This window comes from Balaenoptera ricei, chromosome 15 (assembly GCF_028023285.1).
Source record: "Balaenoptera ricei isolate mBalRic1 chromosome 15, mBalRic1.hap2, whole genome shotgun sequence".
NCBI classification, from domain to species: Eukaryota; Metazoa; Chordata; class Mammalia; order Artiodactyla; family Balaenopteridae; genus Balaenoptera; species Balaenoptera ricei.
Genome location: NC_082653.1, coordinates 69,271,009 through 69,291,880, shown reverse-complemented (window position 1 = coordinate 69,291,880; position 20,872 = coordinate 69,271,009). Strand labels below are relative to the sequence as shown.

General features: G+C 42.2%; 1 protein-coding gene across 1 annotated transcript in view; it reads right to left on the bottom strand.

Moving 5' to 3' along the window:
* CACNG3 (calcium voltage-gated channel auxiliary subunit gamma 3) overlaps positions 1–20,600 on the bottom strand; it is an 86,278-nt gene extending 65,678 nt beyond the window's left edge. Inside the window, exon 1 of the mRNA XM_059897262.1 lies at positions 20,390–20,600. Within this exon, the coding sequence (XP_059753245.1) occupies positions 20,390–20,600 (211 nt within the window). The remainder of the gene's footprint in view (positions 1–20,389) is intronic.
* Positions 20,601–20,872: the final 272 nt, after the last annotated feature.

The following is a 20,872-nucleotide window of genomic DNA, read 5'->3' as shown; positions in this document are numbered from 1 at the left end:
CCTCCTGATGTTGCATTCAGACTTTTAACATCAGTTAATCTGTCACACTGAACCTCATCTAGTGACCTGTCACTGGGTGTCCCTATAGGAATTAACAGAGTTTGGAATGTACGTGTTTGTCTTCTGATCAAAAAGCATAGCTACATATATGGGGAAGCAATTAGACAAGACATCTCTTACGAGTTTTGGATCAATGTATCCAATGGCCCTCTTAACACACGCACTTGAATATTAGATGAGAAGCTATAAATTCAACATGTTCAAAAAACCAAACTCCCCAACTCCCCCTACAAACTTTCCATCAGTAAGCGGCATCACTGCCCATCCAGAGGTGAAGCCAGAAACACAAGAGTCCCCTGACTTTATTTTTCTTCACCCGTGACAAACAACAAACAGACACTTCTCTGGATTCCAGCTTTTACACACCTCCCAAAGTGATGGCCAATGTCTCCATCAGCACGGCCACCTCCCTAACAAGGAGGGTCATTGCTCCTGGATTATTGCATTAAAGCCTCTCAACTGGCCTTCAAATATTCCTCTTCTATTCCCCCATCCACTGTCCACACTCCATCTGCAATGAGCCTCAAAAATGAAAACTTTATCATGTCAGATTTTTTAACTACCATTTTAAACTTTATAAACGGTTCCTGTTGCCCCCCAGGATAAAGTCTGACCTAACACACTTTCCACGGATCTGCATGACTTGGCCCCTACCATTCTCTGCACTCACCCCACCTATGAATGTATACTTTCCTATGGCCATTACTGAGTGTTTTAGTTCCCCTATTATGCCATGCTCTCTTCAGCCTCCAGACATCCATATGTGCTGTTCTCTCTTCCTGGAACACTACCTCATCCCTTCATTTCTCTAACTCACATTCATCCTTCAGTTCTTGTGAGAGTTGTAGTTTTTATTTTGGAAAATTCTTAGTCCAGGGATGCAGCTTGGTGGTTAAGGGGAAAGGCTATGTAGTCATATCATTTGAGTTCAAATTCTGTCTCGGACATTAGCTAGCTGTGTGACCTTGGGCCAGTTACTTAACCTCTCTGTACCTAAGTTTTCTTATCTGTAAAATGGTGAAGATAAGCATTGTTAAATGGGTTAAATGTGATCATGTAAATGACTTAGCATAGTGGCTGGTACATAAACTGTCAGGCAATGTTAGGTATTATCATTATTTTACATGCCATACATGGACGCTTCCAAAGGCTCTGTCTTTGGTTCCATTCTCTTCTTTTTCACAGCTTTTTTGGAGGCTCTTATTCTCATTCTCTTATTCTCTACCCTTTGCCACTGATGATTTGCAAATGTGTATTTCCAAATCAAACTTCTTTCCAAACTTCTAGAGTCTCTCACTGAGATTATTGCAGTGGCACTCACCACCCTCCTCTTGCGGCTTATCTCCCTGCTCCACTCTTACATCTCTAAAATCTGTTTCCACATGGCACCTGACTATAATTTTTAAAAAGTCAGTTCAGATCACATCACTCCTCTGCTTAAAACCCTTCAATGGCCCTTCCCATTATCTTTCGACCAGGGCTATCAACCCTGGCTCTGTTGACATGTGGGACTAGAAAATTCCATTGTGGTGGCTTTCCTGTGCATTGCAGAATGTTTAACAACATCCCTGATGCCCCTAGATGCCAGGAGTACTCCCCAATGCCCCTACCAAGTTGTGACCACCAAAAATGTTGCCAGATGTTGCCAAATGTCCCATGGGGGGCAAAATTATCCCATACTGAGAACCACTGCTTAGCCTAAATTCTTGATATCTTATGATAAGTGTCCAGGTCATTCCTGCTCATCCTGAGGACCAGACTGGAGTCAGTTCCACTCAAACCACATGGACAGAGGATCGAGTGATAGGGTGACATAGTAACCCAAAAAGAAAATCAGAGTGCTGTTACCAGAAGAAGGGGGATGGATGTGGGGCTGGCACAACAACACACAAACAGGAGCAGACGTTCCTGGCAGCATCCCCAAGCCTCCCTTCGATTTCCCATTTCTCTCTGTTTCCCAGTGCCTAGCACTGGGACGGGGCATGAGAAATGTTTGTTCAGTGGGTGCCCCAATAGTCCCTTCCATTCGCTAAACTTTTCATCTTCACACTCAGTCTCTTTAACTGATCATTTGAGGTAGAAGGTAGACAATTTATAAATTTAAACCCCTATCCACCAAAAACTTGAGGACTCACAGCTCAGTTTCCCTACCCTCTGCTTTGTCTCACATGTAGGGAATCTCACCACAAATCCAGAGCTTTGACCTCTTTGTAGGGACATAGCTAAGCTTTGTCGGTGTTTGTGAACAAAGACACAAGACACGGTGAATCCTTCAGGCCATGTCAAACTTGATACCAGCAGGGTTGCATTTTAATCCAAGACACCTCTTTCAGCACCTGCTGAAATCTCACGTTGCCTCTTACAGTCCAGTGATGGGGGAACAATGGCTGAGCTTAGCTGCAACTAAAGAGAACTCAAAAACAGAGAAATGGGAACCCGCCAAGGGACCGTGTTTCAGCTCCCAGTGGAGGAGAAAAGACAGAACTAGAAGGAAATCTTATGACAGAAGTATGAAAATGGCTTCTTTAGTTTCTCTCCTCAACCTCTTGAAGTTTGTCAACAGAGTGAAAATTCAGCTGTAGAGAGATTCTCCAGTTTTGGGGTCTCAGGACTCCTTTACACTTGTGCAAATTATTGAGATGTTTCTATGGGTTAAATCTAACAATACTTACTGCGTTGGAAAACAAAACTCAAAAAATTTAAAAATATTTATTTTTAAATCATTTGAAAATAATGATAGACCCAATAGCATGTTAACATATGTAACATATTTATACGAAAAATAGCTATATTCTCTAAAAAAAAAAAAAAAAAAAGCAAGAAGCGTGGCATTTGGCTTTACATTTTTGCAAATCTCTTTAGCGTCTGGCTTAATAAGAAGGCAGATAAATTCTCATATGTGCTTCTGCGTTTGACCTGCTGCCAAATGTTTTGTTGAGGTATATGAAGAAAACCTAGCCTCATACAAATATGTGGTTGACAAAGATAGATGAATCTGAATAGCCTTTGAAGATAATTGTGGATAGTCTCCTTTGATATTACACCAAAACTCGACAAGCAGTAGTTTCTTAACAGTCAGTTGCAATGTGGAATTTGAAACCATATTCATTAACTTTTTATGCTCTAGTACATTAAAATCCCTTGCTCTTTCTAATTCTGCATCTTGAATGAATCTTTTACCGAGGGATCATTTTTAACGTCATGCATCGGTCATTTGGAAAATATCAGCTGAGTTATACAGATCTTCCAAATCTGGCACATTACACAATAGAAAAAAAAATTACATTCACTCATGGGGGCAGATAGGAGCAAAATTGTAATTTTTACTTGAAACCTTGAATTTTTCCCTTGGCAATAAATACTGTCAGTTGTTTCGTTGAAGTGACAGGCTCACTTAGCTCATTTTTGAGAAAATGTCTGCCAAATACCCAAGCCTGAATAACCATAATTTGCCTGTCAGTCGTCCTTTCAAGTAAATATGGTGTTTCATGGGAAAAAAGCAGCTAGTTCAGCTAGCAACTCAGTTGCACGAGTGCCTTTGCTGGAGACCCACGGTGGCCTTTGGTTTACAACGGAAGTGCTTTACGTGTCTTTCCCATTTTGTTACATACAAGGTTCAGGATTTAATAAAATTAATACCTTTTTGCTGCTTCATCAGGGATGTTTCAAAGTGAAACTAGCACTTTCTTTCACTGTGAGTGAGTGGTGGTGGTGATGAACACGATGAGAGCTAGAACCATTTGGTTCCATTGCTGTTATTCATGCTCAGGCTCCAGGAGTGTTACCCACCATTGTTTTTGCATCATCTGTGCAAGTGTCAACATAGTGAAAAAGGCAAATCACATCTTATTAACACTATGCAATAGTTTTGACTTTGCAGACCCCCATGAAATGGTGTTGGAAGGCTCCCCTTACTCCTGGGCTTAACAGAACACATTTTGAGAACACTGGGCTATGACATCAGCATTAAGGACATCAGTTTTCAGATTTAAAAGACCTGGGATTGAATCTTCCCTCTACCACCACTCACTAGTTATGAGAATTTGGACAGTTACTTCTCTGAGTTCCATTTGCTCATCGGGAAAATGGGTATAATACCCCACAGGGCTCTTGAGAGGACCAAGTGAGATAATGCATACAAGCACTCAGTATGCTCTTGCTACAGTTATTTACTGAGTGCTAATTGTTCCCCAGTGTGGCTCAGCTGGGGGATATTCTAGAATACATATTCCCTAAGGTTTTGACCACCTTCATCAACAAGTGTGAAAGGAATCGGGCTGAAGATGTATCACCAAAGATCATGAATCTTGTTTCCTGGTAAGGTCTCTATTAGCTATGTCATTGGCTTTGCCTCAGGGAAGCAAAGACTTGTGAAGATTCTCAGGGACTAACAGAACAGTGGTATCCATGGCCGGGATGAATCCTTGCTGTTGGCAGAACAATGCAGATGGGCAGATTCTGTCTGATCTATTTATCAGAGGAAGATGGTGAAAACCAACACCAAATTAGTACTTACGTGTGCCAGGTACTGCTCTAAGTGCTCTACAAAGAATAACTCATTAAATCCCTATAACAACCTTATGAGTAATAATCCCCTTTTTATAGATGAGGAAATTGAGACACAGAGAGATTAGGTAATGCATCCAAAATCACACAACTGTATGTGGTTGACCTGGGATTTGAGGCCAAGCAATCTGACTGTATAGGCTGAGTTCTTAACTACTACACTGCACTGAGGAAGCAGGAAAAAAAGGGAGGGAGGAGTGATTTTTCCAAAAGGTTCCTTTCCCCACCACAGGGCTCATGTTTAAAAAGCCTAATTTTGCTCTAAATGACCTGTTAAAAAAAACCCTTTGAATCAATCAGAAACACCAGGAAAAATGAAAACTGTACAAAGCAAATACATGGCATGATTTTGAACAACTAGGTAAGTGTTAGAAAGGAGACTCCATCTTTGAATGACTCAGAGATTTCAATGACATTGAAACCAGAAAGAAAAACACGTAATCCTAGAAAACAACTTAGCTTTGCATCAAACATTGTCTACATGATCATAATAATGTTCAGTGGTTTTCAAACTCCAGAATCAATCTATAGCTCCAGCATGGAAGACATTAGCATATTTATAGAATAGAATGCAAAAGGAGTGAATCTTGACCATGAAGAAGTAAAAATATAACCAATAGACATGGGTACGTGTGTGTGGTGGGGGAGGGTATGTGGACATCCTCATTCTACAAAGTGGGAAGCTAAGACATTCTACCCAAGGTGGTTGGAAAAAGAAATGAAGATTAATGTTATTTTTAGAAATTAGAAAGGTAATCAATACAGAGTGTGGAGTGAGTTAGCGAAATCCTCACCTATTATGGCAGGAAGTCAATAGATTATAAACCAAGAAATAGAAGATAAACATATTATTTAGAGATGTGGATGTAACCACCAGAGGAACTGAATCAGAAATGGTTCTAAAAAAAAAAAAGCTTGCTCTGAGGAGTAGGATTTGGAGTAGGGAGGGGTGAACCCCCTTGAGGTAGATGCTTGTCATTAAAAGCCCTTCCATATGATTTGATTTTTTAAAATAGTGTGCATGATTAAATGTCTTAATAAATTGTAAGATACTTTTTTAAAGCTTTTGAGTAAATTATGAGTAATTTGACCTGGAAGAGAAAAACATACCCTTTCTAATCTCCTTGACAGAGTAGAGCAGAAAAACAGGGAAATGATATATATTAGAGATTCACCAAACTGGAAGTAGCAGTAGTTCTGGGGGTTAGGGGATGAAACCTTGCCTTGTCTATTTTACTTTAAAAGTTGGTATTAAGAATATGTTTTTGTATTACTTTTATGTTAAAAGTGTTTTAATTAAGAAAATACAGTAGGAAAAACATGCCACTCAAAAACATGACAAAAATCAAATATCCAGGATTGTCTGTAAAAAAAACAAAAACAAAAACAAAAAAAACAGGGCTTCCCTGGTGGCACAGTGGTTGAGAGTCTGCCTGCCAATGCAGGGGACACGGGTTCGAGCCCTGGTCTGGGAAGATCCCACGTGCCGCGGAGCAACTGGGCCCGTGAGCCACAATTGCTGAGCCTGCGCGTCTGGAGCCTGTGCTCCGCAACAAGAGAGGCCGCGATGGTGAGAGGCCCGTGCACCGCGATGAAGGGTGGTCCCCGCTTGCCGCAACTGGAGAAAGCCCTCGCACAGAAACGAAGACCCAACACAGCCAAAAATAAATAAATAAATAAATAAATAAATAAATAAATAAAAGAACGAAAAAAAAAAAACAGTTCAAAAACTTAAAAAAGAGAGAGAAATGTGTCATCTCTCAATCATCACTCAGTTTGTCTCCATGGAGCTCTAGAGGTAGGCTGTTTTCCTGTTCTCTTTCCCTTCTGCTTAAGGATAAGAAGCCAGGGGCTCTGAATTCATGTCCACTCCAGCCCCCAACACATGGGAGAGGTCGGTTCTCCTCTGTGTGCCCTACACAAGCCCTCCTCACGCATTCGGCAAATGTGTTTTGAGCACCTATTGTAGGCCAGGCACCTTGGGGACACACTAGCCCTAAGAGAACACTTCTGTGATGATTAGTCCCCCTGACTAATCCAGGACCCCCTGCCTTATGCACCAGGAGCATTCTGCACTGTTCGCCTGGGTGCACTCAGCTTCTTCCCTACATAATTGTGAACTTACCAAAGATGGGACCGTGTCTACTTTATTCTCTGCTGAATCCTTGGCACCTAGCACAGTGTCTGGCACACAGTAGGTGCTAAATAAGCCCTCATAGAGCTGGAGGACCAGGTTGGAGCTCCCCTCAAGTGCAAACCGCTTACTTCACAGCTCCTATTGCCTCTCCAGACTGAGAAGAGGGACCAGCATGGGAGAAGATGCCAGCTTGAGGGGGAGAAGGGGGTGAATCTGTGAGTCAGGAAGAGGTTGCCCTACAGGAATGATGACTCCAAGAGCTTTGTAAGATCTGGTAAGCATTAGAAACTTCCACGTCATTGTCATTTCGTTTAAACCCCATTTCCCCATAATGAGAAATACAATACCGAAGACAGTAAGGGACCATGGCTTGTTTTCAGGGGAGGAAGGAAGGCAGTGCTGAAGAGATGCTATTCCACTGTGCCCAGTCTAAGAGAAGCACGAGGGCGAGGTGAGGCAAAAGCTTTAACGATTAGAGCTGAAGTTTTGCCTGGGGGAAGCAAGGAAGGTCACAGGACAAACTGCTCCTTCTATCAAGCAGCAAATAATGCAGGTGAGGAGAAGACTCAGACATGGCAAATTCAAGAACACGTCATTCCTGGGATTAAACTCTTCCAAAGGCTTCCAGTTCACTCTAAGTCCAAGTTCTTACAGCTTCTTTCTGGCCTCAACACCCTCACCTATTTTCTTTTCCTCCTCACTCATCCTGTTCAACCCCACTGGCTTCCTTGCTCCTTAAACACCCCAGGCACCTCCTCACCTCAGGGCCTTTGTACTTGCTGTTCCTTCTGCCTGCTAGGAATGCTCTTCCCACATGGCTTGGTTCTTTACCTCTTTCAGATCTGGGGTTAAATGTCACCTTCTCAGGGAAGCCAAACTTGACCACACTGTTTAAAATTTCATCCCCCTTCCCCTCCCCAGTACTTCTGCCTACTTTAAGAGAGTTTGGAGAAAGTCCGTGGTCTTGGGCTAGGACTCTCCATTTCCTATGCTCAGCCCCAGGGACTCCAACTGGAAAATCATCGTTGGGGGTGGCCCAGATTGACTTTTCCTTGGTTCAGACCTCATTATCTCTTAGAATCCAACCCCTGCCATTTCCCCACTGCTCAGAGCTAAGCCATCACTCACCACAGAGTAAAAAAGCAGAAAAGAGCAATTATTACGCTGTGCAGCAGACCTTTGACTCAGATTAACATCATTGCCTCTTGATTTGATCTTTTTATTTTTCTCTAAACACTTAGGGCATTTTGATTGCAAGCCAGATTCATCTTTGGTGAAAAGTAATATTTTGAAAAACCAGGACTTACTTGATAGTACATATTTTAAGACACTTTAAGCTGATAAACAGCTAATTGGTTCTACTGTCCTGTGATTTGCAAAGGGTCAAAACGATTTGTTGTAAATATGCATGTGTATTAACTGCTCAATGCCAAAATCAATTTCCACAGGTGACAGTAGAATTTTGTAATAGATGAGGTGATGGAAGGCACCTCAACAGTTACCCGTGAGTTTCTGAATCACTTTAATTTAGCTGGTAGGTATTATTGTATTCCAAGGCAGCTATGCATGATGCTGAATAGCATATGCTATGGAAAATAGAGTGGTGGAAATTCCATTTCCTAAACATGCAGGTATCCAAATATATACAGAATCTGAAGCACGAAGAATAGAAACAGTGCCTGCCAGATCTGTGCACAATATATCCCACACAACATGTATTTTCCTTTTTCCTTCCCCAAGTTTGCACCCAGGATATTGAGGGAATTTTTAAATGAGACTGTTAAACTACTCTGGATCATTTCTGAGGGGGAAAAAATGGAAAATAAGTGATGGACAAACAATGTTGAGATCTTCAAGTCAGACTTGCTCAAAATACAGGCTGCTGAATTACCATCCATTGTGGCAGGGATTATAGGATATATTATTTTAAAAGTAGTTTGTGAGCACTTAATGGCAGAACAATGATTGTTAGGTATTAGCATGGATTCACTAAGAGAAACTCAAGGTAATTAAATTACCTACTCACAAGCAATAAATTCAATGTATATTTATTAAGAATCGACTATGTGCCAGGCTCTTGTTCTAGATTAGTGGTTCAGGGAAATGTGGTGGATAAAGAGTATTTGGATGGCAAAACATATGTGATAATATTTCTTACAACATGCAGGTTAAAATGTGGATAGAGGGTGTTAAGTCATGCTGCCCCAAGCTCATCTCAGCTGCCCGTTTCTAGCCTACTCAGGCCCAAGGTCACTAAGAACAAGACCTGGTGGTACACTCGTCTATTCCATGTCTGGTGTGGGTTGGGTGCTCTTCCAAAATGTTTCTGGCCTTGGCTGCTGCATGAGAATCAGGCTGCAGAACCCTAAGTACGAGAATTATCCAACCCAGAAAACTTGACTCCTGCCTGACACAGAGTATAAAGCTCAAAGAAGTCAAATGAATGATGTGCCCAAGTCTAGTCCTCAGGAAGTGGGACAGCCACGAACATAATGGCACCCTCAAGTTTGCAAACACCCCAAATCCAATGTAGAAGATGCAAGAATCTCCAATAGTCTGCTCATCTGCGTCTAGTTAGACTCTGGAAAAGAAACTGTTCTTCCAAATGATTGGTGTTGCCTTTTATTTTTTATTTACATTTGATCCAGAGGTGGTGTTTCTTCACAACCTACTGCTATTATGTCTAAATCTTGCTAGCTTTACCATATCTTTTCCTTGACCTTGCTTTCTGGATGTGGAATAAAAATTGACAAAGGCTGGGTTAATTATTTTTCACAATAGTTCCAGTCATTGAATGGTTCAGAGCCAGTGACTGACATCAAACTCTCCTGGATATAGGAGTGGGCAGGTTGGAAAAACCCAGCCCAGCAGCCCTGGGCAGTGCAGTGTGTGGTGATTAAGGTGAAGCTTCTGGTTCAAGTCCAGCCCTGCCACCACCTAGCAGGTGATCTTTAATTCTCTAAGCCTCAGTCTCCTTATTGGTGGAACAGCCCTGCTAGTTGTACACTGGGCTATTATGAGAATCAGTTGCATCTGTTTATACTAGTGCTTATCCAAGCAAGTAGAGTACAGTAATGAAAGGCAGCACAGGGTAGGGTTGGAAACCCAGCTCTGCCTCTTACTAACCACATGCCCTCTGGGTCCCCATTCCTTCATTTGTAAAATGGGGATAATAGTAATGTCTACCTTCTGAAGAAGGCACAAGGATTAAATGACGTTTGTCAAGTGCTCACGTAGAACAGTGCTTGGCATAGAGTCTGTGCACGTTAAAGAAATAAATAAATGCTCAGGAGTTAGCCCAGAAATGAACGTGCAATCTGCCCCAGTAATTGTAGCATGGCACCCAGAAGGTGTTCATTAAGTGTTAGCTAATTATTATTTTACTGTTTCCTTGGCACCTCTTTCTAGGGTTCTCATGACCCATTCTCTCTTTCTGCAGCTTCCTTAGAAGCAATCTCCAGGATCCATATTGTCATGTCACCTGCTTACCGATCCCAGGAGGAAGGGCAGATCTACCCTGGAAGCAGGCCCTCTCGTGCAAACCCAGGAAGTAGCCCACAGATGATGAGTCTCTGCCTTGTAAGGAACTGTCTTAAGCCAGAGGGCTTCTAGTGCCAGACATTTCTGTTCCTCTGCATCATTTTAGAGCAAGCCTCAGTAGACCATCAAAATGGTATTTAAATCCTGAATTCTTTCTCCTCCTTCATCTCTGTTTCTGTGTTTTTGTTTCTAGTTTTCTTCATTTTTTTCAGTTTTCACAGTTTCCTCTGTTCCTTGCCCCATAGTGTTAATGTTACTTAGGGTTCTGTCAATTTCCCTCTTTGTAGTCATTGGGGTTTCTCGGACACTTCTTGTGTACTTGCATGTCTTCAGTTACCATCTATGCTTGGATGATCCTAAGTGTCAACCCAGGTTTCATCTCTGTCCTAAACTCTATATTAGTGATTCTTAACACTTACGGAGGATGAGACTCTTTCTATAAAAGTGCCCATTCACATCATATTCTTCATGAAGCTTCATAATCATATGAACCTCATCTGTGGAACTATATGGATGAGTACCTCTGTCTAGACTCTCAGTACCAGCTGCCTGTTGTGGACCTCAATTTCTTCACCCTCACCCACCCAGTAACCATGTCTGATAGAGTTTACCTTCAATCTGTCTCTAGGGTCTTTTTTTTTTTTCATTGCCATCAGAACACAGGTTACCAAAGCTTTCTTCTCTTGCCTGCCCCAACAGATATTGTTCCCTGTGTACCTGGCCAGGGGCTGCCTTCCCTAGAGACCATCAGAGGGGAAGATCTCATTGACTTTCTTTCAATCTCTTCATGGCTCAGAAAGAGGACAAGGACTGTCTGGGCAAAGAACTAAGTGAGAGTTCTTCAGGAAAGAAAAGAGAACCCAACAGAATACCTGATCTGAAGAGTCTATGATAAAGGTAAAACGTGTAAGAAAAAAAGAAAGCAATTCAACATTCTTCGGAAAACAAAGGGTACTTCTAGAAATAAAATGTTATTACCGATTCCTGCAATGAGATATAGCAGGGATTGGCTAACTTTACTTTTTCTGTAAAGGGCCAGACAGTAAATATTTTAGGCTTTGCAGATCAAGCAGCAAAATCAAGGATACTATGTAGATATTAATACAACAGTAGAGAAAACAAATTTCCATAATTTTTAAATTGACAACATTCAGAATTATAGATGCTGAAATTTGAATTTCTTATCATTTTTATGTGTCATGAAATATTTTGAGATGTTATTTAATTTTTTCTACCATTTGAAAATGGACAATATATTCTCAGCTTGTGGGTTGCACAAAAATAGGCAATGGGCCAAATCTGGCCAATGGACTATAGTTTGCCAACCCCTGAGATGTAATTATGTATCACAGTACATATACATCATTAAATTTTCAACTTGTAGAATTTTAGAGACAAAGCATGATGACATATATCCTGTTTATTGATAAGTCTGAACTAAGTGGTATATAAACAGGCACTTGTTTTATTTTGGCTTTCAACGGTGTTATGTCCAATCCCTCATTTTCTTAATGATATTTTGGGCAGATTTCATAACTTTACAGTCACTTTTGGTTGTTAAAACTTCCAATTGCCTATCTGATTGCAAAGCTGTATCCCTACTCCTCCCTCTTTTATTTTATTTTTCTCACTGTATTTATTTATTTATTACTCCTCCCTCTTTTAGATGGGAATACCTTCAATATGCTGTGGCAGGGAACAAGAAGGAAAAAAAGGCCAAAAGTGCCACTTCACTTAGCTGGATGAGGTTGCAAACCATTACTGTTCATTGCTACCGTTCCTCCAGCTGACACTGATGGTCAGGTTCTCTGCACACAGGAGTCTGTATGTTGACTTTCCGCTGGAGGCACATGCATCTGTTACTGGAGGGCCCTGTGGGGTCTTCCCACTGCAACTTCCTTCCTGATGTGAGGTGCCTGAGTCAGGTCAGTCTTTTCCATCCCACCTTGGCTCCCATCACTGGCAACTCACAGCCCCATGCTGCTGGGTCTGCAGTTGGCCCATACAGTAACCTGTGAACATTTTTACCGGCTCTCCTCCATCTGGATGGACTCAGTTCTGGACCAACATGCATGGTTTGGGAAGTGGAGCATGAGCTGATTCTCAGCCCCTGCTTGACCCCTAGGCCAGGTAGCCCTGTGCAAGACAACATCTTCATGAACATCATGTAGCCCTGTCTAAGGTCTTCTTGCCTAACAGGCTGCTCTCTTGGGTGGGATACTGACAAAATGGCTCAAGCTCTCAAGTATCCACCATAGATCCACTCAACTCAGAGACCTCTCCATTCTAAACAGGCGGACCTGCTGCCATTCCCTCTCTCAGCCCTGGTCTTGCCTCCCAGCTTCCTTGCTGAAATATGCACATGAGCAGATGAGCAGGTGTGCTGCCTAAGCTAATATCCAATCCAGGAATGAGATGCCAGTCTCTCTTTTTTCCAGCCACCCTCAATCTTTATGAATGATTCTTCTTGGAGCCACAGGTAAACTCACTGAGGAGCCAAAAGTATTGGAAGAAAGGGTAGTGGTATAAGAAAGCGAACTTGGGGCTTCCCTGGTGGCGCAGTGGTTGAGAGTCTGCCTGCCGAAGCAGGGGACATGGGTTCGAGCCCTGGTCCGGGAAGATCCCACATGCCACGGAGCAACTAAGCCCGTGAGCCACAACTACTGAGCCTGCGTGTCTGGAGCCTGTGCTGCGCAACAAGAGAGGCCGCGACAGTGAGAGGCCCGCGCACCGCGATGAAGACTGGCCCCTGCTTGCCGCAATTGGAGAAAGCCCTCACACAGAAATGAAGACCCAACACAGCCAAAAATAAATAAATAAATAAATAAATTTATTAAAAAAAAAAAAAGCGTACTTATCATTTGTCTTAGCAAATGGATCTTGTCTAAAATGCATGAATCAAGGACTACTGGTCAACATATTATTTAGAGGTATGAAGGAATGAAGGAACCACAAGACACAACTAAGAACTAAGGCAGAAACAGATGAAACTGCTTGCTACTTTTGCTTCCTCGTTGTACAGGTAAGGAAACTCATGCTCAGAGGTTTAGCAATTTCCAAAGTCTTGTAGATAGTAAACGGCAGATTCAGGTAAGAACCCAGGTCTGCCTGACCTCAAAACCCCTCCTACTATCTGATATTCTTTGTGGCCACACATAAATTGTTAAAGGCCCATTTGCTCCTACATCGAAAAAGTAGACTCTGGCAGGGTCATGGGATGAAGGAAAAGAAAAACAACCTTGGAGTTTTGTAGGCTTCTTTTTAACCTCAGAAACATTGGTTTTCATTGCGGATACTTCCACATGTCGGAGTATAATGTTCAAATCGTTAAAAACATAATTCTCCTAAAATACACAGTGAGCTTATGTCAAGTTTTATTCAATTCATCAGTGAGGGAACCAGCAGAATGACAAAGCTGGCTCAAAGGAAGATGTTATGTACTTTTTTTTCAAAGAAAAAAAATCTGAGGGTCTTCCCTGGTGGCTCAGTGGTTAAGAATCCACCTGCCAATGCAGGGGACACGGGTTCGAGCCCTGGTCCGGGAAGATCCTACATGCCGCAGAGCAACTAAGCCCATGTGCCACAACTAATGAGCTCTAGAGCCTGCAAGCCACAACTGCTGAGCCCAAGTGCCACAACTACTGAGCCCAAGTGCCACAACTACTGAAGCCCACGCGCCTAGAGCCCATGCTCCACAACAAGAGAAGCCTGAGAAGCCTGTGCACCGCAACAAAGAGTAGCCCCCGCTTGCCACAACTAGAGAAAGCCCACGCAACAAAGGCCTAACGTAGCCAAAAATAAATAAAATTAAGTCTTTAAAAAACAAATCTGAAATAATATCTTTACGTTATCTATAAAACTGATTAATGTCCTAGAGGGTGAGCAATAGTCCACAACATTTGAGGTTATCTCCTCTAATGAACAGAAATCATTTGTACCTCTACTGAACTAAAAAATATATGTGCATCCTCCCAAGTTTTCGACAAGTAAACACCTAACTATACAACTGGGCCTGAATCTATAATAAAAGCTAAGTCAAACAAAGGTACATTCCCCCGGAGAAATAGATGACCACTTAAGTAAGCTGGTTAGATACTACTCTATGACATTAAACATTAAAAGGTCACACTCGGGCTTCCCTGGTGGCGCAGTGGTTGAGAATCTGCCTGCCGATGCAGGGGACACGGGTTCGAGCCCTGGTCTGGGAAGATCCCACATGCCGCGGAGCAACTAGGTCCATGAGCCACAATTACTGAGCCTGCGCGTCTGGAGCCTGTGCTCCGCAGCAAGAGAGGCCGCGATAATGAGAGGCCTCCACACCGCGATGAAGAGTGGCCCCCGCTTGCCGCAACTAGAGAAAGCCCTCGCACAGAAACGAAGACCCAACACAGCCAAAAATATAAATAAATACATAAATAAATAAAAAAAAGGACACACTCATCTTTTTGCCTGATTTCTTGTTTTATTTTTTTCTTGATGCGTGCTGGTTACCCACACCAGTCATCCATGCTAATAGCTTACATTGGTCACCCAACCTTGGATTGCCCGTCATTTGCCTTTACTCCAATCCAGAGATAACATCTCAAATGATTAAGCAAAAAAAAAAAAGTATTTTCAAGCTATCTACTTTCTAAGATGGGTAGAATCCTAGGGTCAGAAGGCTGGGATTGTGGTAAAAAAAAGAGGAGTCCTTTCCATCAAGGATGACGCAACTAAGAGTAAGATTCAAAACTATTTAACCACAAGTAGGACACAAGACGAGCCAATTAGAATGGATGCTTCCATAGGGCTGGAACATGATCGTGATGGCCCTGCTGGACCAGGTTTTAACCTCTTACTTGGTGGATCTAGTGGATGTTTGAGAGGTTCCATGAACGGCTTAGGGCTAGTGGCGGGGGTTTGGTGAGGGACTTGGACCAGTTGTTGTTTATCAACAGGGAGGGAAGTATTTCAACGTTTTAACAAGCAGTATGGCTATACAAACATGTTCTGGCTGAATATTAGTCATGCTCACACCTCAACCTCTGCCACCTTCCCCATCCTGACCTGCCCCCAGACACGGTCACGGTCAGTCTCCCCCATCCTGTCTTAAGACTCCAGCCCATTTCTATCTTCTATCTGCCTCATGGGCTTTAGGGTCAAGGTAGAAGAGTGGAGAGAAAGGAATAAGGAGAAGGTCAGGAGTAGGGAAGAGAGTAAGAGAGTTCTAATGCATTCTGCACCCATGTCCAAGGGAAGGTGCAGCATTAAATCTAGGACAGAGGGAGCAGAAGTGACTACTTGGTACTGTTTCTAAGCTCTAGGGATATAGTAGTGCCCCAAACAGACAAGAATCCCTGTACTTATGGAGTTTATATTCTGCTGGGGGCAGATAGGAGATGTGAAAATTATGAGTTAATATATGTGAAAGCACCTAGCATGGGCTTGGCACATAGAAAATACTTATGTCCTTCTCCCAACCCTGTCCTCAACCACGTCTTTGAAGCTTCCCCGAAGGCTTCTGAACACATAAATGAAGCTGGAACCCCATCTGGCTGAAAAAGTCAACCATCTGGAGATTTGGAAATATGGGGGAATTTCTAATGACTGGTTAATTTTTTTTCAGTTTTTCAGCCAGATGTTTGATGTCATCCAGGCCCATCTGTAGCAGAAATAGCAGTTTATTGAACCTCTTTTTCATAATTTTAAGTTCCCTGTCCTAAAATCCTAAGTGGGCTTTCTTTTCTTAGTAGGCAATTTTTTAATGAATTGAATAAGTGATTATTGACTAACAAAGAGCAATTCAGGAATCAAAAACGAAAATATCAGAAATCTGGATTTAAAGGGGCTTTTAGATAATTTCCGGGGCTCAAAAGGCAGCCTATGGGTCAAATTCAGCCGTAAAGTGAGTTTGGTTTGGCTGGCACTGCATGTTTAAAAAGTTAAACTAGTTGCCCACATTTTAAAAATCAGCAGATTTAACATCTAGCTTTTTAAAATTTGGAATATTGGGCCAAGTTTGGTATACATTTCCCCAGAGTAAAGATCGACTCAAGCCACGTAGAAATTGTTTCCAATGTGCCACAGTCCGCACTACTCTCTGTTGCCCACACACTGAGACCAAGTTTCAGTTACCTTATATCTTCTCAAACACACTCTTACTCCTTCCCCCACCCCAATATAACTGAGGTAAGAGGACTGTGAAATGTTTGTTTCACACTTTACATTACCTGCCGAGTCCACAGGGACCTTTGGATTTGTTACTTCCTAATCTTATCTGAAGCTCTCATTTTAGAACTAGGTAAACTGAGGTCCAAAGGAGGAAATAACGTACACAATTCACATAACTATCAGTGACAGAAATGTGATTAGCACCCAGGGTTCCTTGCTACTAGGCCAGTGGCCTTTCCATGATCTAAACACATCACTTTGATTATAACTAGGAGTTCAAGAGGTTTCTTGATGAGAGAATCACATATTGAACATGTTCTCATTCAAATTCACACACCGCCATTGAAAGCACGCAGCAGGTAGGGGCACTGCTTTGTGAATGCCTTGCGTGCTTTCCAGCTAATGAGTCAGGCATTCATTCTGGCTTCTCAGTGTGGGTGTCTCTACATAGGTCGATTGTTTTTTCACTCAAAGAGTGTCCTTTGCTGCCTCTGAGTGTTTGCCTGTCTGGTGGCTCCTGCCCCCCTGTAGAGGCTGCACAGGCATGCTGAGTGTTCTGGGATCTGGGGCTTCTGAATGGAAAAACCCATGTGTCAGGGCATTCTCACAAGCTAATATTTGTACCAGCAGCAACCTATCCACTAGAGCATGAATTAATGCTCCCTAGCAAGTGCTCAGTGAAGCAACATTGCTTAGGTGAGGTAGTGTCTGCTGAGTGTAGGTATGTGACCTTGGGCAAGTTATACAACTTCTCCTGGCCTCAGTTTTCTTGTCTGTAAAATGAGGCTAATACTTATACCTGCATCATTGAACACCTTTGAAGATGAAAGTTATTTTTTCAAAATTCTTAGCACAATCCTAGCACATAATAAGTGCTAAATATAAATGACTTTCTGGTGAGTTATAGAAATGAAAACTGGAAACATCTCTTCTCTCACTTGAGAGACGTGATCCTTCCTAACACACATGGTCATTCCCAGACCCATCGTAAATACTCAACATGTGTTGGCTTTAATATCGTAATTGCTTGGAGGAGTTTTAGAAAATTAAGATTCCAAGTGATCCACCACAGACCCATGGAGGCAAAGAACCTAGTTGTGGGGGCCTGATACTCTATTTTTTAAATCTCCCCATATGATTCTGTTGACTAGTTAAGACTGGAAACAATTGATGTAGTTTTCTTATACTTGAATATCTTTGGTGGTAGACAACTCATAACTTCTGAAAGCTCCCCATGCCATATTAGATAGTTACTTATATTGAAGTAAAACCTGTTTTCTTCTAGCTCCTAGTTCTAACCCCTTGAGGCCACATAGAACATTTCGAATCTTTTTTCCATATGACAGCCCTTCAGATATTTGCAGACAGCTGTCATGTCCCTCTGGAGCATTCTCTTCTTTTGTATGAAATAGCCACATTTTCTCATGACTCTTAAAAATGTATGGATGCCCGCCCCCCCACCCCCACCCCAGTTATCCTTTAACACTTAAAGGACCAGAAAAGTGAGGATGCTAAGGCTTTGGGAGACAGGACATACTGGGCAGGAGATGGCTGTACACCTTCACTCCAGCAGAGGATGGATGCTGCCTACTGCATGTGTCTTCCCGTGCAGAAAGCAGAGGTTCCTGCAAATTCCTTGAACACTTGATATGTTCATTACATGAAGGAAAACCTTGGCTTCAGATTTCAGCCAGGCTTATCTAGGTGTTGAGTATATGGGTGTACACATAGCTAAAATTTTATTGTGATTCATTAAAGTTTATGCATCTTACTGTATTAATACTTTGAAATGTAAAAAAAAATAAATAAATAACTGGGCCAAATTGCATGGAGACTGCAAGAAATTTTCTCAGAAGAATTCACCTGACCAAGAACATATCTTAGATTAATCTAATTTCTTCTTGATTCAAATTCTCACTTCTCCCACTAAGCCCACAGAATAACTGGGTGGGGTTCCAATTGCTTGTACAAACTGTGGGTGTAGGAGATGATGTTGGAGAAAAGAGAAACCATCAGTTGAGAAATTCTGAGCAAGGATTCAGGAATTTCAGGCCCTAAGAGGGGAGGTCAAAATTGGTGATTAGTTGTGAATTCCCAGGTTTAGGTCAAGGGGGCAGAAGAATTGGAAATAACTGAAACTTGGTCTACGTATGTGCCATTTCTGGATTGGGAGGCACCTCAGATTTTTTATGCCAACCCTGGAACCATCTAAGCATCGAAACATCCACCAAATCTCAACTTTATAAAAGATGACTCAATTCTTTATTGTTAACATAGGAAAGGGAATTATGGTATTTCCTTAAGGTAAATGACTTCACCATATCTGATCACAAATAATCATAGATACTAGATTTTTGTCAATGTTTAGGAAAGAATTTCCATCAGTACCTTGTATACAATAAGAGCTTTGGATAGTGCTAATTCATGACCACCTATTCCAAATTAATTATTTACCAGATTAATATACTGAGGGTTGGATGGGTAAATGTCTTAGCCAAGGTCACACAGATAGTTTGCAGCATTACCCAGGTCTTCAGACATCAAATACAGTAATCCTTGTTGCATTTAAAGTAGTCCTTTCCTACCTGGGCTTCCCACCAGTTGCAAATTTGCGATGGAAACAATCAACTCTAGTAGTGCTACAGTCAGGAGAGCAGTTGTTCAGAGTGTCAGAACATGGGAGGAAGGCCAGGCAATGATGCAACATTACACTAGCAAGTGATGTAATAGCATGATTTCCTAAGCAATTTACATAAATGCAACTTCTCAAGAAGCCCTGACAAATGCCAGCCAGTAGGAATGCAGGCATGGAGAACCAATGGCAGGCAGGGGAGGAGAGCACATAGGAAACACAGATTTCCTTGCTCATCACTATGACAAGCTTCACAGATTCCTCAGAAGCCTGAGAAAACTCCCTTCTGTCCCTCTAATCCAGTGCCTTCCCTCAGGCTCATAGGCTCTAAAGAGCTTTGGTTTCCTTCTCTATTTTTCTGTTTACTCCTACTGACATCCAGGCATTGCCCAATGATGCTGAGAGTGACTCCTGGTGTACTGAAAGCAAGTTTAGTAGTGAGACAGGCTACCTAAGAGCTTGACATTCTAAAATTGGTCTGTCCTCTTCATTATCATTTAGAATAAATCCTCAGTTTTTTGAATGAGAAGTGGTATGCTGTGATTCTTGGAGAATCAATCTTATGCAAATGTCATAGAAATATATTTGTTGGGTTTGCAGATGCTTTAGGGAAGAAGACAGGTGGACTCCAAATACCAAGACTTCAGGTTTGTTTTTTGATCCCAAATGGAGATGTATTAATAAGTTTTCTTAAAATGTGTGTGTGTGCGGTGTGTGTGTGTGTGTTTAGAGGTTCATATATGTTAGTCTGGAACTGGTTGGCAATGGAAGTTCATGAAAATATCTAGTTAGACCAAACTCAGAAGAAACTGATAAGACTATGTTGAGAAATAAGGAAATAGCACAGAGTGTGCCAGGCTAGGTCAGAATCAATCTCTCTCTCTCTCTCTGTCTCTCTCCCCCTCCCCCTTCCCTCCTTTTCTCCCTTCACCTCTCCCCCACTGAAATGCAACTTAAGCAGAGCCAAAGACCCCATCTCAAGCCAGAGATCAAAGCAAAGCAGTTCACAATATACCTAGAGGTTTTAGATTTGAAGACTTTTTTCTCAACTGCAGAAGCTGCCTAGAGTACCACAAAATCTCATCTCATGAAGCTTATACCAAAAACAATCAACAAGACCCAACCCTTTTATCCCACACAGCATTAGTCTTGCTTGGAACAATCTGGACATCTGCACATTCTCGGCAATAATTTGAACTATCTCTCTTTCCCCATCACTGCCTCCATCTCCCCAACGACACACTGGAATAGCAGAATATCAGAAACTGGATTATTTAGGGCCATTGAGAGGAATTTGTAAATACCTTCTAAGCAGCAGGTCCTCCACAGCCCTGAATGGGTCATTACTTCTTCATTCTTCCTGCTGGTTTCATTATCACTTGTAGATTTAGTCCTGCACACACCTCTGGAATATAACCAGTAGTCCGTGCCCACTGCAATGGTCATTAAACTAAAAGCTGCGAAGGCTCCCACAGTAGTGATCAACATCTGGATTCCTCTGTCACACATCCTCATAATTCTTCATGGTACTCTAGATGGCTGGGGGTTGGAGAGGGAGGTTCAATGCCAGAGGGGAAAATCACTCTGCAGCTGGGTAACCTAGGACAGGCCCTTCCAAAAATTCAGGTCTCCTTTTGTCAGCATCCACAGGGACTTTGGGAAAGCTGGGATTTCCTGTCTGGAGCTCTCTCCAGTTCCCTGGGTCGCCTATGGCCCTCGGAAGGGTGCAGGCTCCAGGGGGTTGGTCCACATCACTGCTGCCTTCTGAGGGTCCCTGGGTTCCTTTC